At 45.0% G+C, this 27,240-nt stretch overlaps 1 protein-coding gene across 1 annotated transcript in view; it reads left to right on the top strand.

The window, feature by feature from the left end:
- The window catches only part of CDH23 (cadherin related 23), a 394,671-nt gene that overhangs the window by 257,569 nt on the left and 109,862 nt on the right, over positions 1 to 27,240 (top strand). The window contains exons 22-27 of the mRNA XM_083740685.1: positions 6,222 to 6,411; positions 6,846 to 6,991; positions 7,768 to 7,987; positions 9,898 to 10,050; positions 13,918 to 14,031; positions 16,617 to 16,765. Of these exons, the coding sequence (XP_083596811.1) occupies positions 6,222 to 6,411; positions 6,846 to 6,991; positions 7,768 to 7,987; positions 9,898 to 10,050; positions 13,918 to 14,031; positions 16,617 to 16,765 (972 nt within the window). The remainder of the gene's footprint in view (positions 1 to 6,221; positions 6,412 to 6,845; positions 6,992 to 7,767; positions 7,988 to 9,897; positions 10,051 to 13,917; positions 14,032 to 16,616; positions 16,766 to 27,240) is intronic.

Raw genomic sequence — 27,240 nt, 5'->3', positions numbered from 1 at the left:
GAAGCAGTTCACCTGGAGGGGTGGAGCCAGAATGCTAACTTCCCACACCTGTGTTGCTGCTGCTTACTAGGAGGGGGAGAGATCAGGGCTCTGCAGAGGCACCTGTGAAGCCAATCAGGCATTCCCACTGACTTCCTCATTACCACATCACTTCCCCTTCCGGTAAGCATCATTGCTTGTTCAGATATATTTGCTCAGAAGCAAGACTCCTTGAGACTCTCGGGTAAGTGTGCCTAAGGTTGCAGCCTCATTCTCTTAACTTTGGATTTTGGAGGCTTGGTTGTGGTTGCTCACTGGCGGTGCAAACACATTTTGAATATGGGCAGAAGCATTCCCTCCCGTGAACACAAAGAGACAGTGCCTGTTAACAGGCTGTGAGAGTCCCTGCTTCCAGGGCACTGGCTTCTTACACATCTTCCACAGCCTGATATTAGTGCAGTTCAGGTACAAATAAGTGTTAAAGCCAGTTTTCTATTCTGGCAATTAAAGTGCCATGGCAACATAAGAAGTCGAATTTACCTGGATAAAGGCCGGTCAGTAGATTGCCATTTTTAATTCTATGTTTCAGAATGTACTAATAGAATAGGGATAGAGATCATTAGATTAGGAGCTGATGGATTGTCCTTCATTAACCAATGAGAATGCATTGCTAGCTATCCCTCTTTTTATATTCGATTGTTGAATCTTGCATTGCTGGGCCAGAACTCCTGATAAAAGCAGTAAATCCCATATTCATTTTCACAGCTTTCCTTGCTTTTGAGTGGCATGCAGTGAAAATAAATTATTGAATGTTACTATTATCCATTAAGGGCGAAGGGGAATCAGCAAAAGGTGTGATAGAAACCAAGAATTGTCAGCTGGTAGTCTGCAGGTAACACCAGGCGCATTCACAAAAAGATCAATGTAATTAAAAGAGAGAGATTAAAAGCATTGTTATTTATTAAATTTATATATCACCCTTCAACAAAGCCAGTTTACAAAGCATGCACTGAACAGAATACAGAAGTTGTCAGTTTATCACATACCGTATTTTTTGCACCATAACACTCACTTTTCCCCCCCTAGAAAGTAAGGGGAAATGTCTGTGCGTGTTATGGAGCGAATGCCTGTGGGTGGCGGGGGGATGTGCTGCAGTCGTGAGCAGAGGATCCATGGTTCCCCTTCCTTCCCTCCTCCGTGGTTACAAAGCACGGATCCACATGGATCCTCAGGATTTTTGCATTGGGCTACTCCAAACTCACTGTCAGATCACATGTCTGTGGCCACAGCATGAACCACAAAAATCATATATCCACTATTTCGTTTAGAATATATTTTTTTCTTGTTTTCCTCCTCTAAAAACTACGTTATGGTCTGGTGCGTGTTATAGAGCGAAAAATACGGGTAACTCTAAAATCCAACACCTGATCGCAGTGTTTGCACATTAACGTTTTGTCAGGGAACTGCTCATGATGTCCTCTGCACACCAGCTAACAGGGAGCTTTCTGTCATGCTGCATCACAGCATCTCTGGCCCCCATGGTCTGTGAGAGCTGCTGCTTGTGGGGCCTGATTCTGCCTGCCTTTACGCTGCTTAATAGAAGCAGACACAGCTAGCGTATCCATGCAGGGAGACCACTGCATTATCCCCAATAATCCTAGGTGCTAGAGTAGGTTCTATTGAACCAAAACAAACTCCCCCCCCCCCCCCTGAGTAGGCATGGTTAGGTTCTCACTAACTAGGCTGCAATCCTAGTTCAGGAATGCCTGCCTGCTTTTGAATTTGCTGCAGCAATTACAGTGGGAAATAAAGCACTATATCAAGGGCCATGTGCTTCCACCTGATTATGGAAGAGCAATGCTTCAGCAGCCCCAGAGGACACTATTGTGGAAAGGACCTTACAGCAAAGATTGGCCCATTCCTTAAGAGCTTCACTTATTTGGGTTTTTTTGGTTATTTAAAGCATTTTTGCCCTACTCTAAGAGAGTCCCCTACACACACACTTTCACCACACATACACCCAAATGTATAAGGCTGGCAGACCCTAGTCTAAATTCGTCAGTCTGTGGTTTGTGAACAAATACTTGTCGGAAGGATTACGGCCCTTTATTTTTAACATAATGACCAATTCATCTTGCTGTAAAGACGTGTGGATTGCCAGTAACTGTTAGCAATGATTATTTATTTATTGCAATTAAAGGCGTAGCCTCTGTAAGGTTAGCGATAAAACAGTTTGCAATAAAGCAAAATTGCAAGCGAAATTAATCATGAACTGGCCATTTAACCCTCTTTTGCTTTATCTGCAGCCATTCCCAGTCCTTCACTGGGGAGTTTGGGCATCAGAATTTCAACTGAACAGGCTTATAACCAGTAACAACGTAGGTCAGCAGATGGCATACACCTTCTTTAGTACAGTGGTTTTCAAACTTATCTTACAGTGGTACCTTGGTTTATGAACTTAATTCGTTCTGGAAGTCCATTCTTAAACCAAAGCGTTCTTAAACCAAGGCGCGCTTTCCCTACTGAGGCCTCCCGCCGCCAGTACCCTTCCACCGTTCGGCTTCCATACATCTTCTGAGGCAAAGTTCGCTAACCAGAACACCTACTTCCGGCTTTGTGGAGTTCGTACACCAAATAGTTTGTTAACAGAGCTGTTCATAGACCGAGGTACCGCTGTATAGGAAACCTCAGAATTTCTTGGAAACTTAACAGAGTTCCTTAATGGAAAGGGATATATGCTCCTTTCATGATGGGAAATGGTAAAGTTCCAATATGTCTGGTTAATGCTAGCATGAACAAAGTGTGTCTCTTAAAGCATAGCACAGAATCCTATGTGACCCACTAAGGTTCCGTGAAAGATGAGCAGGTAGTTTTTCTCGGCAGATAAGTCAATATATAGGAGGTTTCCTGAAGGGGGTAGAAAAAGAAAAGGTTAGTGGTATGTATTTATTTAGTCATATGAAGACTGACAGTCGCTGCATTCCCCCCCCCCCATGCCCACCCCACGCTGGTATTTATTGGATTCTGAAGCACCAAGGCTACATAATTTATTCCACATCCAGTTCCTGTACCATGAACTCTGTTTCCTCTGCTGTGGTTCTGGACCTTACTCTGATTTGGAAGGCATAAAATCATAGTCCTCACATTGCACTCGCAGTTCCCATCCTTTTGCAAACATGGCATAGTCATTCTTAATGTGTGTGTGTGTGTGTGTGTGTGTGTGTGTGTGTGTGCATTAGGGTTGCCTCCATGTGTTTTAAAGTAAAATTTTGGGCCAATTTCAACTTTCCCAGCCTTGCTTGCGACCTCCTTCAAGGACCTCTCTGAAAGGCATTGATTTAAAGCCTTTCAAATCCCTCTGGCAAAATAAAAGAGAAGGAGAGGGAGAATTATTCTCCATCACACTAGGAGAAAAATGACGGGCGTGAAACAGAAAATAAATGAGGGGAAAGCGGAGAGAATCCACAAAATCATCAAACAGGAAAGACTGTGTTTTTTTAAAAAAACACCATAATGAAACATTAATCTTCTGGGGAGGAGGGGAAATAGCAAAGGTCTCTCGTCCAAGTTCACTGTGTAGAAATTAACTCTCAGTTACCTTAACTGGCCTTTGAGCTCCCCCTCTCTCCCCCATCCACGAACAAACTTTGCCCCCCGAGTGCCCCATCAGTCTTGACAGGGCTCCAACTCCTTGTACTTCTGTTTCTGTTAGGGAAAATGTGTTGGCAACTTAACACGAAGTAGCTTTAATGAAACATGAAATCAATTGTGCATGTGCTGATCAAATACAATTTATTTCTATGTAATTAAAAAGTAATATAATGACTTCAAAATTCCAAATCTGGTTCTCATTTAGAACTCCTGCAACCAGTCAGTTTCCATTTCAAGATGTTCAATTACAGATTGATTCGCTGAAGTAAATTCAGCCACCTTTTCCCCCCACCTTGAAGTAACCTTTCCAGTCTCCTTGTAGGAGATGCAATATTCTTTAAGTCATATCTTTGTTCTTATTGCGTGTAATTTGTTGTTCTTTCCTACTGTGGGGTGATGGTTAGTGTCAGACTGTGACGTGGGAGACCAGTGTTCGAATCCCTACTCAGCCATGAAGCTCACCGGGTGACCTTAGGCCAGTCACTGTCTCGGCCTAGTCTGCCATACACATGCCTTTGAGCTCCTTGGAGGAAAAGGTGGTAAATAAATATAAGTAATTTAAATAAAATAAAATATAAACAGTCATTTTTGACCAGGTACCTGTAGTCCTGAAGACGACTTATTTTTCTAAGTCATCTTCAGGACTACAGGTACCTGGTGAAAAATGAATATTTATATTTTATTTTCCACACCATCAAAATAAAAAGCATGCCACTTTAAAATAGGTCTAAATACTAAACAATAAAAACAAACAGGCCCAAGCCAGAACAGCAGCAGCAATGAAAACATATGCAGTTTACTTGCCAGTGGGAAAACTTGCAGGGAAAAGGTGGTCTTCAGAGAATTATTCTTAGTGGATGACCGTAGTCAGGGAGTTTCACAAGAGAGGTGCCACTGCAAAGAAGACTCTGTCTAGTACAAAACAGAGCATGAAACAAAGGAGCCTCTGTGTATCTTAAAAGATGAAGAGGAACATGGAGAACGGCACTTCCAAAGATTCATGGGCTGTTTGTCACATTTAGATGCATCTTCTGGTTTTGCAAATACTTCAGCATATATTCAGAAGTCTTTACAAATTAAGACATAACGTATACAGTATGTATTTGCAGCCACTGTCCTGTATTCACCTTTGGAGATGATTTAAAAATAAAAGACAGTTTTATACAGTGCGATCCAAGTCAAATGGGAATCACATTGTGAGCATGAGATTGTGGGGCAGCCAGTCATTTCAGACTACATGAAGATTTTATTGAGGGCAAACAATGCAACTGCATTGCCCTCATTCTGAATTAAAGAGACAGTGCGAGTTAAGACTATGATAGAGAGTAGAGCAGGGACACGTTCACCATTCAGGGTTAGGGCAGTAAGAGGGTTTCATTTGTTGTTAGTGATGTTCCCCAATAGCCAAATCTGATTTGGTACATAGTGAAGTCACAAAGAGCAGATGAAACCCTCTCATGGAACTCACCATGAATGGGAGAGCGAAGAAGGAATTTATTTATTTTTTTGTCAAGGCAACCAGGCTGATGAATTCCCTTTTCCACAGACACCTGCCTCTGAATAACACAATGAACTTTCTTTTGCATCCTTTCTAATCTCCCCCTTTCACCCAGTGGACATACACAGCTGGCAAACAGGAGCTGCATCTCAAGGAATAGAAAGACCTTTGCAGCACTCTGCCAGCAAACTGAAATGTTGCAAATATTTGCAAATTAATTGCAATATACAAATGAGCAGTGTCCTTTAGCTATTAGCATGGGTTGTGCGGGGTTATACTAAAGTAACCATGATTGCAACTATGTTTGGATATGATAGTGTGCTTTATTTTTTTAGATCATAATTTTTTGTTTATTTTCAACTTCAACATAACAATAACAAAGGAAGTAAACCAGGGAAGAGCCAATAGAAATCACAAGTTCGTGCAAGCACAGATATTACATTTGAAAGCAAGAGCAAAATGAGGGGGAAAACCCCACTAGGCAAAAATAAAAATAAATGCAGTGTTATGACAGGAGCCATGGGGATAATATCTGAGGATATGGTCTGTCCAAAAAGCAAAGTGATCATTTGGTGGGCAGCTAGTACATCCAGGTTGAGTTAGAAAGATTAGAAAAGGCCACAAAGCTGTGACAGGGTGTTTTGTAAAACCAAACAAAATTATTTTTTTAAAGGGAAGGACATGCAAAAAAAGCATTTTGAACATCTTTGATGAGATGTTTTAAACTCACCAAACTTCATGGCCTCCCAGCTTAACTGAAGTGCTGTAAGTGGAATGATCCTTTGCCAGGAAGGGGCAACAGAATTCTGATTCTCCTACATTCAGTTATTCTGTTTTGCTTGGACATTTTTTCACTGGCACATCAGCCATGGTGACTGTTGCTGTACCACGAAAGAGCATCAGGACAGCTTCTTCAATGAGACTGTGTTGTGTACTTAAGTGACTGGAATCAGACTCATGCTTTTATTCCTCATCTTTTCTGTTTCATGCTTCAGTTTAGAAGCCAGCCATACAGATGTACGAAAAAAATGAAAAAGGATTTATTTATTGTTGGTCTCTTATCAATATACCATCACTCTTTTGATCTCTGTAGGTGGTTGCTTTTGACCCAGACCTAGCAGAAAACGGTTCCCTCGTGTACAGCATTAGACCGCCAAATAAGTTCTACAGTCTTAACAGCACCACAGGGAAGATTCGGACAACAGGGGTTGTCCTGGACAGAGAAAATCCAAACCCCCAGGAAGCTGAGCTCATGAGGAAGATTGTGGTCTCCGTCACTGATCGTACGCTTGCTTCAATTGTTCTGTGAATACTTTAGCGCTCCGTTAACTACCTGCTACACATTCTTACATACTAGCTGTCACATTCTTATATATTTTGTGCTCTTGATTAAAAAAAAAACCACATCCCTCTATAACTTTCCTCCATAATAGGTACATAGCAGGAGTAGCAACAATTATAGATTGCTTAAAGTTAGATAAATGCTAGCTTCTACACTCTTAGTTCTGCAATTTATTTTAACGGTTTTGTTATCGCTCTGACATTTCCCAAGTCTGATTTTTTTTCCATTGAAAGTGAATTGCCAATTACTTGAAGAGGAATGAACAGGGGTTTCTTCTTGATATATAGAGGTTCGCTAAGACAAAATATTAGAAATTTTATTTTTCAGTCTTTGGGGTGCTCGTGAGACTAGTTGTGACTCTTCTGATCTCTGCAGGTGGAAGACCACCACTGCGAGCCACCAGCAGTGCCACAGTGTTTGTAAACCTGCTGGATCTCAATGACAACGACCCCGCTTTCCAGAATTTACCTTTTATCACTGAGATTCCCGAGGGACTTCCAGCAGGGTCATCCGTTTTCCAGGTGAATCGGCGTTACTTTTGATTTCAACCATATACTTGCTGAAAGGTGTTTCTTAAAAAACAACGAGAACAGCTGTTTGGGCTCCTGTTGCAGATGTAGTGATGATGAGTAGTAGTGGTACTTTCCTCACTGCAGTAAAACCAGTGCCCCAGAATGTTTTAAGGGAGCAAATACCTCATACATTTTCTCACTGATGATCACACCTGACTTCTATCTACATTCTGTACTACTTGTTGAAATAAGCCAAGAGGAAGTTGAGAAAGTTAAACCACACAGAGGAACTGATAGACTGAAAGCCCCTCGTGATATCAGATCATTAGTTCACTCGCTTTTCTTTACAGCTGAATGTGAGTTTGGCAGCCTTAGTCCGTCTCTCTCAGCGTAGTCTGTTCAAGAAAAAGGTGAACACATTCAAGGGACTAGTAGCGCTGGTTCTTTCACTACTCTGCATGTGATCTGAACTGTATGGCTTTGCCCTTATGCACAAAAAAGGAGTTCCCATTAGTTCCAGTGGGACATCTTTTTGCAGTGCAAATTGCAGGCACAATGGGGCTGATCCCATCTCAGGAACAATTTCGGTAACAACTTTGTTTTATTTTTAATGAACCAGGTAGCACTAGGTAGCCCCACACTTGAGTTAAGGCCATGTGTAAATTTGGCCCTGAGCCCATGGGAAGTGATAATGTGATTCTGTTGGGATCTTCTTGGTTTCACCTTTATGAGAGGGGGGAAACTTGTCAGAACGTTGTGCTTCACTTTTTTGCTTTCTGTCTCAGGTGGTAGCCATTGACCTTGATGAAGGCTTGAATGGTCAAGTGACATACCGTATGCAGGTGGGCATGCCTAGGATGGACTTTGTCATCGACAGCAGCAGTGGTCTTATCAACTCCACAGCTGTTCTAGACAGGGAAAGGATTGCCGAGTACTACCTCAGGGTAGTCGCAAGTGATGCAGGAGTGCCGTCCAAGAGTTCTACCAGCACTCTCACGGTCAGAGGTGACTGAAGAACCGAAACACTCTGGATGCTGTCTCACTGTTACTGCTGTGTCATTCTTTTTTAATAATAATAATAATAATAATAATAATAATAATAATAATAATAATGTATTTAGTGCGAGTGGTTGTCTGTATTTCAAATGGGATTTCTCACCTTGTCTAATACCTTCAGATAATTTTCTGTGCTTAGGTCGAGTCAAACTAGGGCTTAAATCTGTGGTTTCCAACGTGGGGCACACGCCCCACAATGGGGCAATTTGATTTTTTGGGAGGAGGGGCCAATTCAAGAATGAGTTCAGCCAAGTTAATGGCCTGTTAGGCTTCCTCCTCGTGAATGAGTTCACTTTTTGAATAATAAGAATTATATGGCACAGGGGGAGGCATAAGGATTTTAGAGATGATTAGATAGGGCATGGCCAAAAAAAGGTTGGGAACCACTGGCTTAAATGCTCAAGGATTGCCCAGCACAGAAGCTGGGAAAATGCCCACCCAAAACAGCCGAGGGAGAGGAGGAGAAATGCGTAACTTGACTAGGGAGTAAAATTTAAAAGTTCTACCTTGCTGAAGATGCAAATTTTGACGCATACAACCCCACCCCAAAAAAGGCTCAGGCAAGGAGGTTTGAAAATCTCGCCCGGTCCTGCTGTTGCAGTTCCATAATTTTTCCACAACAATTTTTAAACTGCCAAGAATGCTGCTGTTGCTCTTTAGGAGCCCTTTCTCCAACATTGTTATGGCTATGGCAAAGCCTTGGTTTGATTTCGTGCAGGTGGCAAGGAGGGGTAAAAGGAGAGGGGCTGTCCAAAAAAGAAAGAGAGATTTTAAAAAGAAAGAATGGAGGTGTCAGAAAGAGGGGGGGAAGGTGTGCCTTCACTCCACTTCCCATGGTGTGCAAAGAGAACATGAGAAACCCTGGATAATGTGAGAGGAACTCATGCTCTCGCTGTTCCCTGTGCTACCAACCCTCATGGGAAAGAGCATCAGTATGGGTTCCTGGAGCTTTTCGCGATGAGCAGGTGGGCTGCAGCTCCCTTTCTGCTGAAGCAATGCAAGAACCCACCCTTTTTGTTTGTGTTGGCCATTCTCATGGTTGTCATGATGATAACAAAGAAAGTCAGGTAAGATCCAAAAGGGTTTGGAGGGCACTCTTTATTGGACCAACATGGCCACTCCAATGAAATGTTTAACCTGCTACTATTAGTTCATGTTTAAAATACTTTTAAAAATAAATGATAATAATTTATTTTAGGTTTGACCCCAAGTCATTTATAGCTAGTTTTTAAGGAGTTTTTAAATACAATCTATTATGCACTTTGGAAAGAGTTTCTGTTTGGTTATTCCAGATACTTTTCTGCTATACCGTGATAGAAGAAAGTCTCCACAACTTTAACTTCAGGTGTCTAGGAATAGAACGCATTTGTATGTTTTGAAATGTTATGAACTTACCTCACAATTGAAGAATATCAGTGACAAAAATGTTTATGATTCTTAACTATTTGTAACTCTGGAACTCCCACAGTCCATTTCACCACTGCCTGTTTGCCCTTTCTGCTACTTCCTCGATTGGGCTTTTTTAGGGTGTAGCTGATGTGGCCTAGTTCTGATCCCTAACTGAACTTCTATGGCAGTCCCTAAGGTGGCGCAACGGGTCTGGGCACCTGGCTGTTAACCAGAAGGTTGGTGGTTCAAGCCCACCCAGAGACTTCCTGAATTGCAGGAAGCTTGGACTTAGAAGCCCCTTGATGGGTTCCTTCCAACTCTACAATTAATATTATTGTAATATGCATAGAAACAACGGGATAAGCAAACACGTGGCTTCTTACAGTGGCTGACGCTCCGCCTTTTAGCTGTGCCAGGTATGGCTTTGAAGCATGGCTCAGAGTCGACCGTGATCAAATTCTCTCTTGTAGTTTTAGATGTGAATGATGAGAACCCCACCTTCTTCCCAGCTGTCTACAACGTATCGCTTCCTGAAAACGTACCTCGTGATTTCAAAGTGGTCCGCCTCAACTGCACCGACGCTGATGTGGGTCTCAATGCCGAGCTCAGTTATTTCATCACAGGTATCAAGTCTTTCTGGTGTACTTCAGAAGTAGAAGCCATGTAGTTCAGAGGGGGCAGAGGACACGGGTCAATCTTTATTGCTGTGTCCTCCTTTTTCTTCCTTTCAGATTTTAGCCTCTCCTAGGGTTTGCAATGTGGTCTAAACCACTGAGCCTTGGGCTTGCTGATCAGAAGGTCGGCGGTTTGAATCCCGCAACTGGGTGAGCTCCTGTTGCTCGGTCCCAGCTCTTGCCAACCTAGCAGTTTGAAAGCACACCAAAAAGTGCAAGTAGATAAATAGGTATCACTCCGGTGGGAAGGTAAACGGTGTTTCCGTGCACTGCTCTGGTTTCGCCAGAAGCGGCTTAGTAATGCTGGCCACATGACCCGGAAAAACTGTCTGCGGACAAACGCTGGCTCCCTCGGCCTGTAAAGCAAGATGAGCGCCTCAACCCCAGAGTTGTTCACGACTGGACTTAACTGTGAGAGGTCCCTTTACCTAGGGTTGGCATTCATCCGGAATTTCCCAGACATTGCCAGGATTTGCCCGTTGGAAACAGTGCCCGGGCAAAAATTGCTGAAATGTCTGGGGAAATCTGGAAGTGTAGGTTTTGGTGAATTTCCTTAAAAATAGCTCAAAAACTTGCAACCCTAGCTTCTCCTAGCCCCAAAGCTCAGGGTGGGTAACATTGAAAAGGCATAAAATCCTACTAGCACAGAACAAAAATAAGCCAACTCTTGGTTTATTAAAGGTTTGGCCTCTTTCCCCATAACTACATGCAAAGGAAACCACCACATAATTCTGCTCCTCCATCTGTCACCAAGTAGTGCTCTTTCTCCTCTCCATTCCCTTCCATACTTATTTGGGAGTGGTTCATAGCTGTTTCAAACCACCCCCACTTCTCTAGCTTGATTCCTGGGGAAGCATCTCTTCCTTGGTCTGTCACCAGCCTCCTTTCCCCCCTTGGGAATCGGTTGTGGCACCGTGGTGCAGAGTATTGGTGCAAAGCAGTGTGGGGAAATTCATGTAAATGAAGACAGCCAAGGGGGGCTTTTCATCCTGCTGTTAGGTTTGCAACGGCTAATTTGCATGGGGATTTGCATATGTTTCCCTATGATGCTTTGCAAATGATAGCAGAACTGTTTTGGGTTGTTTGCTCCTAAGAATTATCTATGCTTCATCAGACTGAAAGAGTCATCAGCTGCCTTATGTCTGCAGAATGTGGATATGACAATTTGAGAAAGGCATTGTCGCCGAACTCATTTGCAGTGCTTGCCGAAGTGCAGCCCGGTAGGCCATATTCTGATGTAGACAATGGCCTGAAAATAGGTCTTCATCTTCTTTGTAAGGAGCTACTTCCATATAGCAGATAAGTTCTGGGTATGTCCTCATGGTTCTTTTGGAATTTTTATACGATTAGTCCTTCAGAATAGGTCAGCCACGTGTAGTAGGCTATCATTTCAAGTCCAGAAACAGGGTGGTCAACATTTGAGATACCTCTTCCTAAACAGGGCCATCTACATCATGGAATTTTTTGGGCCCTTGGCCGCAATGCCATCCAATATGGCACACGATGCAGCCTGTGTCCCTGTGCACAACCTGTAGTAGTTATGTTTTTGAGTGGTAAGCAATAAGGGACAGCCTGCCTCTCTAAAATGAAAGTTTCCTAAACCATGTTTTTGACAGCTGAGATAAGCAAAAACAAGCTGTGCGGCATCTGAGCTGCTGTATGAAAGCAGCGCTTCCTGGAAGACTTCGGCCATTCTGTGTGTGGATTAATTCTTGCTAACAACAATGCGTAGGAAGCATTACAAACATGCAACATAATCTAGCCAAGGTTGAGCCTCACTGACATCAGCGGAAAAAAATTATGTATAATAGTAATAATAATGATCATTTATTCCTTATACCGCGTCCATCTGGCTGGGTTTCCTCAGCCACTCTGGGCGGTTCCCAACAGAATATTAAAAACACTATAAAACCAATTTAAAACTTCCCTAAACATCCATGACATATGTATGTTGTGTGTGATTCTGACTACCTCAGTTTGTGAACCACCAGCCTGTTACATACACATGTATGGTCTGCTATGTGATTGACAATGTGTTATTCCCCCACCCTTTCACACCCACCCACCTGTGTTTTACACATAGACTTTTGTTTGTTTATACTGTAGTGGCCAGTTTATACTGTAGTGGTCAAAAATAAAATAAAAAAGAACTTGACCGACCCCCCTTTTTAAAGTTTTTTTGCAAGAAGCAAAAGTAGGTGATTAATTGACCTGTGACGAACTGTCATACATGGCTGATGAGGAATTTCAGCTTGCTGTGTGTCACAAGCTGGGCAGGCCTGCGATCTCACTTTAATTGAAATCAGTGGGACCTAAAAGAATGTACACCTTACAATCCCACTGAAACCAACCAGTTATGAAAGTCCTGGCTCAGATTTTACCAAAAACAAATAAGTTTTCTTTATTGGGTTCCATTGCCCCCCTGCTTGGATTATTGGACCTAGAGTGGCATTCCACAAGCACATATTATTTCCGAAAGCTCTAAAACTTGTCCATTTTCGCCCTCTGCTGCTCAGAGTCCCCAATGACACTCTATATCTTTATTGTACCATTATCGGTTAATGTACAGTATTACATTATAGCGGGGGGACGGGCGGCAAATCAAGAATCAATATGTTTAACATAGATTGAAAGAAAGCATTGCACAATTATCAAGCCATGCAACCTTGGAAAGCCTTTAAAGCAATAAAGCCACCATGATTCACCAGCAAATTAAAACAAGTGAGGCTGAGATGGAGTCCTTGAAATCTCTAATTTGGGCCAGCACTGGCAATATGGCTTGCATTTTGCTATTCCATGTAAATTTTGAGCACTCTTAGAAATGCTTTTGGGAAACACACAATTCACACTGAATCCTTAAATGGCTTTAAATTTCTGTGAAGCGCTTAGGAGACAATCCTGCGGCAAGATCTACCAGGATGAGCACTTTAGGACGCAGCAGATCTCTGGATTACCAGACTGATTACCAATTGGGGCGGGGGGGGGGCGGGACTTAGGCTGTGAAACATTACTTTAAAGGCTTGTTGCTGCTGAACTCGGTATGGATCTATTGTAACTTTACTCTGACTTAATTTACACTGGCTTTCTTTATGCCAGTTTATTGTGCCAAGGATTGTTCCCATAGTCATGTCTCCCATAATCCTGTCCCACAGGGACATAGGTGGTTTTGTGTCTTCTGTGTAAGTAATAGGAGATGTTTCTTCATTATAAGTGGAAACCAGTTTCAGACCTATTTAGCTGTTGGAGGTCTATGGGAACTGTAGCACTATAAAGAACCTAGATATGGCTGACTAAACTGCGATTCTCAGGCCATGATAGTCAAAAATTGCACGAAACAAGTTCATATTTGTGTATATAACAACTAAAACATGTAAACCGTAATTGGAGTGTGTGTTCTCATTTTTCTTGAATTTTTGAATCCATTTTTCATTCCAGAACGTTGATCATGAGTCCCTTAGGAATGATGTTGTTGACCTTTTTGTGTATTGATGTACCGCAGTCAGAACTCAGAACTAAAACTGTAAAAAATTCTTGTAGCGAAAGACATACTCAGGGCAAAAAGACTGACTGGGGTAGATAAATCATTTCAAAAGCATTATCTTTCACATCTTGTGTACAGAGTGATTGACATGTAGCGTTTGTAGGTGGTCATGCACATAAATGTATGCATGTTCATTGAAGAAGAGCATGTGCTTTCTGAAGATCTTAGTTCCACATTTCATATTCCTAAATACAAGTGTGTGGTTTTTTTTTAAAAAAAAAATGCCCTCATTCTTCTTTGAATTCCTTCTTCTTTCCTTTCCCTCGTTTTTATAGGTGGGAACCAGGATGGAAAGTTCAGTGTCGGTTTTAGGGATGGAGTAGTTCGAACAGTCGTCAGCCTGGATAGAGAAACCATCCCATACTATACGCTTATCCTGGAGGCCATTGGTAAGGATTCCTGTGGACCGCTTTTGTTTCTGTTATCTGAACAACTCCTCATTTGGAGTGCAGTGGAGAGGAAACAGTTTGCAAAGGATTCGTACAAATTAATGGTGCAATCTTCTGTTGCCATTTCTGAAGTTTCCCTTCCAATTCCATGAGCAAATCTCCATCACCGTATGAAGCGAGATGGTTTTGTTAACCACCTCCAGTTAATCCTGGGCCTTCCACACACCTTTCTCTGATGTTCTGTAAAGAAGCCCCTTTGTAGCTTTATATGAGAGGGAAATTCTGTGTCTGATTAACTTGCTAATGATAATATTCTCCGGCGTACTGTGTAGTGAAATGCAGCCAGTCGCTACATACTTGGGTTGAATGTAGATTAATGAAGACAACTAGCACAATCAATGGGATTTAAGTGCTCAACAATGTCTACTATTGATCACAAATAATTTTTTCCATGTAGCGCAAATTTATGAAAGACTTGACGTTATTTGAAATGGAATATAATTGGTAGGATTAAACATCTTTGTGGTATTAATAATTCTGCAGTTTCTGCAGTTTCATACTGATGCTTCACTAATAAACATATTTCATAGGCTTTTCAAGAAAGCTGAAGTAAAAAAAATCTTAAAACAATCCCAGTGAATTTGACATACATTAGAATCAAAGCAAAATAGATATATCTGATGCAGGTGTTAAACAGATAAACCTATACATTGTGTGTGCAATTTACAGTAAATCATATTTTAAATGCACACTAACTATGATGGAGCCATATATGTATATTTATTTTCAACAGCTAGTAGCACCATCCTTTGGCACCCTTATAAGTTTTACTCTCTCTGTGATAATATTTCTTTGGCAGTGCAACAGGAAGATACCCTTGTTGGCCTTGTAGGTCTGGAATCTGGAACTGGGGAGACAGATGTTAGTCCCAGTCCCACAAGAGAGTCCCTAGTTTCAGAACCTAGTCAGGCTTGACTCTTACAGACCTTTCAGAGTCTAGGAAGAAGAGAGGACACCCAGAGAAAGTTCAGAAGAAGATGACCAAAATGATCAAGGATCTGAAACAGCTACCTCTATGAGAAAAAGTTACATTTAGAGCTTTTTAGTTTTTAAAAAATGGTGAATAATTGGGGGGAGCAGGACATGATAGAGGTATATAAAATTATGTTGGGTAGAGAGAAAGGGTTTAAAGAGAATGTCAGAAAAATTAGGGCAAACGAAAGGGTGTGTACTTCTTCACACAGCTGCAATTTGCTACAAGGCAATGCAATAATGGCCACCAATTTAAATGGCTTTAATAGGGAGTTAAATGAATTCATGAGGATAAAGCTAGCCATGGCTCTGGTATACCTATGAAAAACTGCTGTGCATCTCCATACTGGTTGCTGAGAATCACAAGTGGGGCAGGTTGTACTTACGTCCTGCTTGTGGGCTTCCTATAAATGTATTGGTTGGCCACAGTGAGACCAGTGTGTTGGATTAGGTGGGCCTTTGGCCTGATACAGGGGGAGCTGCTCTTACCTTCTTACCTGTTTAAGGTGCCCCCCAGGAATTTGGACTCAGACGGAATGTGTGGAATGATTTGAGAATGACCGCTCCCACATCAAATGGGGGCGCCCTTTGCGTGGTCGCACCCCCCCCCCGGATCCCAGTGGGACTCCTGGTAGTTCGGACTGGCTTCCTCCTCCCCAGGCTGGATACCTGGAGGTCTCCGCCTACCTCAGCCAACTGCCCAATTCCGCCTGGGGAGGCGTTGCCAGGGGATTGGCCAGGTAAGGGGAGGGACCGTCCTGCCCACACAACAGAAGGTGAATCTTACCTGCGAAGCGGCAGTCGGCTCCAGAGCTTCTCCCACCCTCCCCTCCCTCAGTTAAGTCATCTTTTGCAGATTAACCTCTTCTCCACAGATACGCAGGCGCTTCTATGTCAGGGTCAATGTTGAAGAGCCGGAAAGGAATTTTCCTGCATTGGCAGGTTTTGCCTTTCCCGTAGCTAAACGTCACAACTTTGGCGGTTTCAGACCTTGGATGGAATCCTTTAGTCTATCTTCCTAAATGGGGGGGGGGCATGAAGCGGTGACCCATTCCCCCATTGCAGTGGTGATACCAGGGTTCCCCATTAAAGGGGTCTTGAGGGGAGCCATTGGCCATACGCCAAGAGGTTGTCATTGTTTTCCCCTCCAACGGTGGCAAAACGGGGGGAGGGGCTCTCTACTTGAACATATGTTCTCCAGAGCCAGCCCAATCCCCACACATTGTGGATAACCCTGAAGTCTCCCAGATCCCCTGCTGGGGACTGGGAAGGATAAACGCCCAATGCCTGAGCCAAGGTCTCCCTACATCTGAAACTTAATAAAGTTGTGGCCAATTTTAACCCCATAGCGCGTTGTCTTGAGTCATTATTCCACTCGGGGGTCGCCTGGGGTTGGGGGGACTCCTCCTGTCCACCAAGGAAAAGGAGGAAGTACCTAGGTTGGTTGCCCTTGTTGCTTCTGGATTTGTTTGCGTTCAGTCAACGCTCAGGTCAGTAGACCTGCCTCTTTCCTAAACATTGGGAGATTAAGTTGGACCACTTTTTTCTCACAGATAACGGTCCAACAGGCAAACGGAGGACTGGGACAGCTACTGTATATGTCACTGTGCTGGATGTGAATGACAACCGGCCAATCTTCCTTCAAAGCAGCTACGAAGCCACTGTTCCTGAAGACATCCCTGACTACAGCAGCATCGTACAGGCATGTAACTAAACTGTTTGTTCTCGGTTAAGATCTGGTGGGGGCAATGGAAGAAGAGAAGCAATAAGCCTGCCTGCTCTCTTTCTCTCTTCATCCTAGCTGTTCCCTGGTGTCACAGTAACGTGATACTAAGGTTAGGCCATACCCCGTACCAAGGTTTTACTACTTTATGTGCTTTGCTGAATTTAGCAGTCACTTCCTCTGTTGTTGGAAAGTCTAAGAACAGGAAGCAGGGCAATTCATAAACAAGTGAGCAGCATCAAAAAGATCAGGAGACTTTGAGTAACAGGTTTAATAACACCATTTCAAGAATAAAGAGGGGGAGCGAGAGGGTGGGGGGAGTCAGGCTCAAGGGAACACAATTCATTAGCTGGGCATTGGAAGTAACTGTGCTGCAACATGGTAACCACAAAATTATTTCTTCTTAATGTGATAATGGAACACATCACTGGAGCTGCTGTACTGACCCAGGGAATGGTTTAAGCATAATGTGATGGGATAATGGGCTGCTTGTGCGTAAAAGCTTGATCCCGCTGGGGTTTGGCCGGTCATCCAAACCCAGGCACTAACGGAGCCCCCAAAAGCATGACTCCGTCAGTCGCTGGTAGAATCTGACAGTGGGCGTCTACGGAACTTACGCCAACATAAAAGCTGTTTGACGGACATGCGCTTTCGTGACTCTCTGCGTGACAGTTTCCGGCGAAGGGAGGGAATTCCTAAAGGGGGTCTAGTTACCTCTTCACTATTCTCACTAGAAGCGTCTGAGAGCCTCCCCTCCGCTGTAACTCCTGCACTCCCCCTGCTGGTTCCTGCTTCTGCTGCAGAGTCTCTCCTACTCTGCTGGAGCCTGTCCAGCACCTCTAACTCCGATGGCAGTTCCCTGACATCCACCTCCCCCCCAGGCCCCCCTTCACCCCCTCCCGCCTCCTCTCCCACTGGCGGTGAGGGCGGAAAGCCCCTGAAAGAGCAATCCTCGTCATCAGAGGATTCAAACACTTCTAGCCACGGCGTCCCGTCTCTCTCCCCGTCTTCTTCTTCTTCGTCAGAGGCAGCTTCCTCACCCACCCCTGACTCTGGGAACCCTTCAAACTCTCCCTCCTCATCGGTGGTCCCAAAGTGTTCCCTTCTAAATCGTGCCACGGGTTGCGGTTTTCTTGGGAAACGCTGATGAAATGTTTCTATTAAGATCTCGTCATTCACTACCTCTGCTGGCACCCAAGTGTTTTCCGACTCTACTTCCCCCTCCCATTCTACCAGATATTCCACCTGATTCCCCTTCCACCTGGAATCAATGATTCCTGCCACGTTCATGTCGCGCTCTCTCTCTTCTATCACGAGCGTTTGGGTGGCCTCTCTCTCACGCTCCCCCCACTCACGTCCCTCTCGGTACGGCGACAGTAATGACCTGTGAAATACTGGGTGTAATTTCATGTGACTGGGCAGTCTGAGTTTGAATGCTACTGGGTTGACCTGCTGTATGACCTCAAAGGGTCCCAATTTCTTGGGTCTCAATTTCTTACTCCCACCCTTGAACGGTAGTCCTTGGGTGGACAACCACACTCGGTCTCCCACCCTTATGATTTCACCTTCCCTCCTATTTCTGTCTGCTTGCTTCTTATATTCTTCCTTGGCTCTCTCTAAGTTAAGTTGAAGCTGACGGTGGATCGCTTCCATCTCTTCAAAAAAATGTTCCGCTGCCGGCACGCTCCATCTCTCCCCCCCCTCTCCTGGGAATGCCCGGGGATGGCACCCATAGTTTGCCAGGAAAGGACTCATCCCTGTGGACACATTCTCCGCGTTGTTGTAGGCAAATTCGGCCAGCGGTAGCTTATCTACCCAATCATTTTCTCTGTCCTTTACATAACACCTCAGGTATTGTTGCAAAATGCCGTTTGCCCTTTCCGCTTGCCCATTAGTTTCTGGGTGTCGGGCAGTGGAGAAATTGAGTTCTACTTGCAGTAAGCTCATAAGTTTCCTCCAGAACCTGGAAGTAAATTGTTTGCCTCTGTCACTGACCACCCTCAAGGGGGCGCCATGCAACCTGAAAATATGCTCTACAAACAACTTGGCGGTCTCCTCCGCTGTAACCGCATGTGAACAGGCTATAAAATGACACATTTTGGTTAATAGATCTACCACCACCATAACAGCTGTTTTGCCTTTGGATTTTGGCAGGTCCGTCATAAAATCTATGGATACTGCCTCCCAAGGCCTTTCTGGCGTGGGTAAGGGTTGTAATAGCCCCGCTGGCGCCACCCTCTCTCCTTTTGCTCGCTGACACCTGTCGCAACCCCTAACATATTCCCGCACGTCCTCCCTCACCTTGGGCCACCAAAACTCCCTGGTAACCAACCACATGGTTTTGTGCTGTCCAAAATGTCCCGCTGTGGGGCTGTCATGCAACTGCTTGAGTACTCTGCCCCTCAGTTCCCCATCTGGTATGTACAGTGCCCCTTTGTAATACAACGCCCCGTTCTTTTCTTCAAATCCCCCTGTGTTCTCTTCTGTCCTCCTGAGTTCTCTGAGTTTCTCTTGGGCGTATTCATCGTTCTCCGTACCTTCCATCAGTTCCCTTTGCCCCACCAATGCCGCCCCACACACCCAGCGGTCTTCGGAGATTACATGCCTTGCCTCAGGCGCTCCCTCCCCCTCTAAGTACTCAGGTTTCCTGGAAAGGGCATCCGCTCTCACGTTCTCTGAACCTGGCACGTAACGAATCTCAAAGTGGAATTTGGAGAACTCCTGGGCCCATCGCACTTGTCTCTGGTTCAGGACACGGGCTGTTCTCCAATATTCCAGATTTTTGTGGTCAGTTCGGACTTGAACCTTGTGTTGCGCCCCAATCAGCAAGTGCCGCCATTTCCGGAATGCTTCATGAATGGCGAGCAGTTCTCTGTCGTACACTGTGTAGTTCCTCTCGGATTTGTTCAATTTCCGCGAAAAGAATGCACACGGTCTCCATTCCGACGTATCCTTTCCCGGCTGGAGAAGCACGGCCCCCACTGCTCGGTCTGACGCGTCAGTCTCCACTCTCATTGGTTGTTGTAGATCCACGTGCAGAAGCTGTTCTTCCGACGCAAACGCCTGCTTTAGGCGTTCGAACGCCCGCTGCGCTTCTTCCGTCCAAACAAATTTCTTTTTGCTACTAAGACAATCTGTGATGGGCGCGGTCAAATGGGCAAAGTTTTTGATGAACTTCCTATAGAAGTTTCCGAACCCCAGGAACCTTTGCACGTCCTTCTTGGTCTTTGGTGTTTTCCATTCCAGTACCGCTTGAACCTTGCTGGGATCCATGGCCAATCCCTTGTCAGACAACCGGTACCCCAGGAATTCCACCTCCCTAGTATGAAACTGACACTTCTCCAGTTTCACCCACAGCCGGTTTTCTCGCAGTTTGCTCAGTACCTCTCTTACATCTCGCACATGCTGCTCCTCATTCTCTGAGTACACCAGGACGTCATCTAAGAACGCTACGCAGTTCTTGTAGAGCAATGGCCCCAGGACGTGATTCATGAATGATTGAAAGCAGGCGGAGCCTCCTTGTAATCCGAAAGGCATAACGAGGTACTCAAACGCCCCCAAGGGGGTGAACATAGTGGTCTTCCACTCATCCCCCTTCCTCACACGTATCAAGTTATATGCCCCCCTAAGGTCCAGCTTGGTAAAAATCTTCCCTTTTCTCACCTGTGTCAGAATGTCATCAATTCTAGGCATAGGGAAAGTCACTGGTTCTGACACTGCATTCAGGGACCTGAAATCACACACAAGTCTGGGCTTGCCCGTGTTTTTTTTGTCCACAAAGAACACTGGACTGCCCCCCACCGCTCGTGACTCTCTGATGAAACCTCTCTTGAGATTCTTGTCAATGAACTCCCTTAACTCCTGCATCTCACTGTCTGACATTGCATACAGCTTCCCCACTGGCAATTGTGCTCCTGGGAGTAAGGTAATTTGACAGTCAAAGGGTCTGTGCGGGGGCAATTTATCCGCTTCCTTTTCGCTGAATACGTCAATCAAGTCAGCGTATTGTGGTGGCACCTTCCCCTTGTCCATCACTTCCACCCCTGCTAGAGTGGCCCTGCTGCCTGCCTGGGCCTCTCCCTCCTTGCAGTGTTCTAGGCAATGTGCTGATCCAAAGGAAACCACGCGCTGATGCCAGCCTACTAGCGGATCATGTAGTGCCAGCCAGCTCATTCCCAAGATAATAGGGGCTCCTCCCAGGGTGGCTACGTTAAACGCTATCAGTTCTGTGTGCCGTGCCACCCTCATTATCATTGGTACAGTCTGTTGGCTCACTTCTCCTCCCAACAGCTCCCTCCCATCAATCGTGGTAACCTGCAAAGGCTTACTTAATGGGATAGTCTGTATCTGGTGCTCAGCTGCAAACTCCTTACTCATGAAATTACATGAGCTACCTGAGTCCAATAGCGCTCTTATCTTTAGTGGGTGTCCGTTTGCCAGTTCCAGCAACACCTCTATCACAAGTGCTGGTCTTGGGGGTTCCGGCGTGGGCACGTTCACTACTCCCTGGCCTGGCTGCTGTGCCCCGATGTTGGCAACCAGGCGTTGGCTTTTACTTGCTCCTTCATTTCATCCTCCTCCTTCCCCCCAACAGTTCCTGCCATCCCTTGCCATTCCTTCCTTTGCGGACAGACTCTGGCAAAGTGACCTGGCTGTTGGCAGAGATAGCATCTCTTGCCGCTCTTTCCCTCCTTCTTCCGCCCTTCACTGATGTTTGAAACTGTGCGCGCGCGCGCTGCTCCAAGTTCCATCGGCTCTGCTGGCGGGAAAGGCTGCTCCGGAATCTCTGGAATGCGGAAGTCCTTCCAACGTTCCCCCTTTCCTTCCCGCTTTTCCAAAGCTCTAGCCTCCTGGCGTGCTCCTATGGACAGCGCTGATTTAGTCAGCTGGTCCATAGACTCCGCCCTAGGCGCCCGGGAAAGTTCATCTTTCACTGCCGGAGAGAGACCTTCTTCAAATAGCATTTGAATAGGTTCACTAGCAAGGTTCCACCCCAGTCTATGAATCAGCATGGTGAACTCAGTCCAGTACTCACGTACAGATCGGCTCCCCTGTTTACAAGCCATCAACTCCCTGCGCACCATCCCCTGCTCAATCTCGCTGGAAAACATCAAGTCCATGGCGCGAAAAAACTTCATTGTGTCCTTTAAGATTTCATTATTGGCTGCCATCAGGGGGCGAACCCAGTCCCTCGCCCCTCCCTCTAGATGGCCAATCACGTACGCCACTCTAGAGTTCTCATCGGGGAAGTCATCAAACAGTAGATTGAGAGCATATTGCATCTCTGTTCTAAAGGCTTGATAGTTCCTGGGATTCCCCCCAAATTTCTGCACCAATCCAGGCACCCTTCTGGCAAGTGGGGTGGTTTTCCCCTTATCTGCATCTTGAGCCCTCCTCTCCTCCAGCCTCGCCGTTTGCAGTGCGAGCTGGACCTCCAACGCCCTGTACCTTTCTTCCAGGCTTGGATCTGCTCCAGCTCCAGCTGCCCCGGTTCCTGCTGGTTCACTCATGATGCCCTCTGCTTGCACAAACAGCTTTCGGAGACTGTCAGATTGCTGTGATGGGATAATGGGCTGCTTGTGCGTAAAAGCTTGATCCCGCTGGGGTTTGGCCGGTCATCCAAACCCAGGCACTAACGGAGCCCCCAAAAGCATGACTCCGTCAGTCGCTGGTAGAATCTGACAGTGGGCGTCTACGGAACTTACGCCAACATAAAAGCTGTTTGACGGACATGCGCTTTCGTGACTCTCTGCGTGACAGTTTCCGGCGAAGGGAGGGAATTCCTAAAGGGGGTCTAGTTACCTCTTCACTATTCTCACTAGAAGCGTCTGAGAGCCTCCCCTCCGCTGTAACTCCTGCACTCCCCCTGCTGGTTCCTGCTTCTGCTGCAGAGTCTCTCCTACTCTGCTGGAGCCTGTCCAGCACCTCTAACTCCGATGGCAGTTCCCTGACACATAAGACAGCTGCTAAACAGAGCTACTTTCAGTGAGGCACTGGCTGAGCCTTCCAGCGGCCTTTCTTGACAAAATAGGTATGCTTTGCTAGTGTACAAAACAGCTTTAAATAATAAATTGGGATAGAAGAATTTGGAGTCTCGTTTTGCTGCTTTTGTTTCCCTCTTTGAAGCTAGCCCTTCATGGGATGAATGGCAGGAGAGCTGGTAAATGAATGAATGCATTCACATCATGCCTTGTGGCGTTCCCAGATTGTCTTCAAAACCATACATTTTTATTTTCTCTAGCAAACACAGAGGGGTATTTCCAGCGTGCTCTGAGCTGGCTTCTCGTTCCTTGAATTCCCCACTCTAGCCTGCCAAGAGGTATAGTGAGGTTGCAAGCTTTTGTTCCATATCACATGGAAATTTTGCACAGCGGGAGGTCAGCTATGTTATATAAGAAGTCTGGGGTAATGTTTTCGAGACTTCAGTTGACTGGGGACAGGAGGGGATTGCCTCCAAATACCCAGTGCTATTTTTCTAGAAAAAGAGGTGCCAGAGCTCACCATGAACTTCTCCCTTGTTTTCTTAGAATGACAATGGTTCTCACCTGAGAGATGCTGGAGCTGAGCTCTGGTGAGCTCCAGCTGAAAAGGGGAAAAAAAGCCCTGTAAATAACCTAACCTCTAAATCTGAAAGTATCATAGGTGAAGAAATTGCTATAGTGGCCTTATGGAATATGAAGAATAATGCACCCCATAATGGGGAGGGAGAGAGTGAGTGAGGCCCCCCCACACACACACATATACACGAGGCTTTTTGTTGTTGTTTAGTTGTTTGGTTGTGTCTGACTCTTTGTGACCCCACGGACCAGAGCACGCCAGGTACTCCTGTCTTCCACTGCCTCCCGCAGTCCATTACTTTTATATGCCTGTTGTCTTTGTCCATGGAGTTTTCTTGGCAGGGATACTGGAGTGGCTTGCCGGTTCCTGCTCCAGGTGGATCGCATTTAGTCAAAACTCTCCACTATGACCTGTCCATCTTGGGTGGCCCTGCACGGCATAGCTCATAGCTTCTCTGAGTTGTTCAAGCCCCTTCGCCACGACAAGGCAGTGATCTCACCATATCTCTGTATTAGGGATTGGGTTGAGATTTTGCCATGCCAGAATTTGAACCAGCAGCCTGCCCATTACACATTCTCTCTATATAACATTCTGGCTCGGGCCTTCCTTCCACCTCCACCACCCTACACTTGTAGTAGAGGAGGCAGCTGTGTTTTAACTTCCAGAAGCAAATCCTATTTCCTGGCAGGACCAACCCCTGGTATCAAACCTGCGTAGATTGCAGATGAGTTCCTGATAACTTCAAAGTTCTCTTCCTCCACCACCAAATAAAACTTGCAAGGCGGCTGTTTCATAATGTTGATTAGGCCCTTTTGATGGTTTTAAAATTAAAATATGTCAGCGCATCAAAATATGATTTTGTATGGGAATGACATAAATGCTTCAAGATTTGCTTTTGTTTATGCAGTCACATTTCTGATTGTCTCTTGATAATAACATGAGAAACTGTGATAGGGAGCAAAGCAATAAGAAACAAAATTGAACAGAGTAGCCAAGTCCTACTGAAGAGACCACAATAAGATGCTGTTTCAAATAAAACGTACTACGGGAATGTCTGCAAGGGAAAGGCACTGGGTGCCTATGAGGCCTCTCCTGTGAAACTCATTTTAATAAATTGGAGAGATTGCTTTTCTGACCAAAACGAAAGGAAAGTCAAACGCATTAAAGTGAACATAAACGCTGTCACAAATCAAATTCGGGAAACAGACAATTTTTTTTATTTTTAGTTTAAAATCAATTTTACAACTGAGTGAGTCAAGGGAGGTGTGCTCTACCTTCATTTAAAGTTTGTGTTTTGCCAGCTTATGTCATAAATCTTCTTAAAGTGATTGGCACCATGAACTACTCATGTTCTGAACTGGGAATTTTCCTGTGGTTCAGATGCAAAACTCTCCTAAAGTGTTTAGGAAGAGGAGAATGCTGCATTTAGGTGCCTAAATCTGATCTGCTAGTTGATATCCAGCCTCTTAAATATGCTGTGTGCTCAATATTAATAGCTCGGACGGAGTTAGTGTAACTTAGTGCCACCAAACTTTGCAACTTGTGCAGACATCTATGATTGGATCTCCCTTGGTATTTCTTTTTATTTCAGCTTTGCACCCATCCATTCCCACCCCCACACTCTTGATTTGGATTGGAAACCAGGAGGAGGAGAGGCTAATGCTTTCTCATTTTTTTTTCTCTCTCTCTCTCTTTCTCTCTCTCTCTCTCTCTCTCTCTCACACACACACACACACATGCAGAGCTGGGATTAGCCATGAAGCGGGAAATACGCAGCCACCATGGTTTCACTATTAGTTCCTCCTAATAGTAACTTAGGAACGCAGGTGGCGCTGTGGTCTAAACCACAGAGCCTAGGGCTTGCTGATCGGAAGGTCGGCGGTTTGAATCCCCACGACAGGGTGAGCTCCCGTTGCTCGGTCCCTGCTTCTGCCAACCTAGCAGTTCAAAAGCACGTCAAAGTGCAAGTAGATAAATAGGTAGCACTCCGGCAGGAAGCAGTTCGAAAGCACGTGAAAGTGCAAGTAGATAAATAGGTAGCGCTCCGGCAGGAAGGTAAACGGCGTTTCTGTGCACTGCTCTTGTTCGCCAGAAGCGTCTTAGTCATGCTGCCAGCTCCCTCGGCCAATAAAGCGAGATGAGCCCCGCAACCCCACAGTCGTCCGCGACTGGACCTAATGGTCAGGGGTCCCTTTACCTTTCATAGTAACTTAGAGGAGGGATCTGTATTAAAGAATCAGCCCCATCCTCCTTGTCATGGTCTCTCCAAATTAGGAAACCCCATGGCTTCTTTTAGGGGCAAATTGTCAGGAGTCAGTCACTGAATTAGGGTATCATGTGTCACTTGGTTCTTTGTGGCTTAGCTGCCAGCCAGAAAATCCTTCCCCTTTAAAAACACACACACACACACACACACACACACACACACACACACCTGCATTTGAACAAGCTACTCTCTTGGAGCCTCACTCCAACATCTGAAACATGGGGCTAATAATAGTGATCTCACTTACTGGGTTGTTTACAAAGTGCACCGACTATACAGTGGTACCTCAGGTTAAGTACTTAATTTGTTCCGGAGGTCTGTTCTTAACCTGAAACTGTTCTTAACCTGAAGCACCACTTTAGCTAATGGGGCCTCCTGCTGCCGCCACGCCGCCGGAGCACGATTTCTGTTCTTATCCTGAAGCAAAGTTCTTAACCTGAAGCACTATTTCTGGGTTAGCGGAGTCTGTAACCTGAAGCGTATTTAACCTGAAGCGTATGTAATCTGAGGTACCACTGTAATGTATGTAGAGCACCATGAGTTGTATTCAGTGGCAGAATTGTTCCCCTTCCTTTCCTGCCCTCTGAAAATCCCCAAAAAGCCTTGTCGGAGGACTGAGGTAGGAGGATCCTGAACAGTGTGGGCTCTGTCAATGCAGAACTTCAGCACAAGGGGAGAACTGTCTCATACCGGGTGGAGGAACTTTGCATGAAATGGAGCTCCCTTGGGTGCAGTGTTCCTTTGCCCATTTTCAAGGGATTCTCCCTCACACTGCAGCTAGCTGAGATTCCTGCACTGCAGGGGGTTGGACTGCAGGACCTTTGGGGTTCCTTCCAACTCTACAATTCTATGGTGCAGCAAGGACAGAGTGCATCAGTCCCCTAGGAGAGGCTTTTTCTCATGCAACCAATAGATGCAACCCTATGGAATTCCAGATATTAATTTAAAGCAGCGTTCATCATTGACACTACAAATGGGCTTCATTGCACTGTGCGGCTACTTCTCAATTCACAAGCTGCTTTGAATTTCAGAAGTGCACAAGCTCCTCTAGAGTCTCTACGAATGCATTCACAAATATGTTCGGGTGGCCTTTACTGCTTATTTGTTGAAGTAATCCCCAGCCCCAGCAGATGCTAGTGTAATTATTATTATTATTATTATTATTATTATTATTATTATTATTATTATTATTAATTACGTGAGTGTCTGTGGCAGAGTGTTTTATATCTACAGTCATTAAACCGAAAATGGGGAAAGTGCAGTCATATCATTTAACACACACCTGTTTTAGAAAGTAGGACAACTGAAAGCATACATTTCTGTATACACTCAAACATTACAGAATTGTATTGGAGGGCCTTTCAGATATAAGGCTCCAATCTGAGAAGAAACTATATGAACTATATGAAGTAATCCACTACAAAGCCCCTCCCCCTCCCCCCACACAAAAAAGACCCCCTTGAAGTATACACTTTTTATTCCCATTTACTCCAGTAGATCTACTCGGTTGTAAAGTTTCAGCTTCCAATAAATGTCGTCACACTTTTATGCTGTCTAGATGGTTAGTGCCCCATGCAGGATGTTTCACAATCTATTATGCAGGTGGAGCTTTTCTTTTCTTAGCCCTTCA

This window comes from Podarcis gaigeae (assembly GCF_964106915.1).
Source record: "Podarcis gaigeae genome assembly, chromosome: 5".
Taxonomy (NCBI): Eukaryota; Metazoa; Chordata; class Lepidosauria; order Squamata; family Lacertidae; genus Podarcis; species Podarcis gaigeae.
The sequence above is the reverse complement of the archived record's forward strand: the minus strand, read 5'-3'. Positions and strand labels throughout refer to the sequence as shown.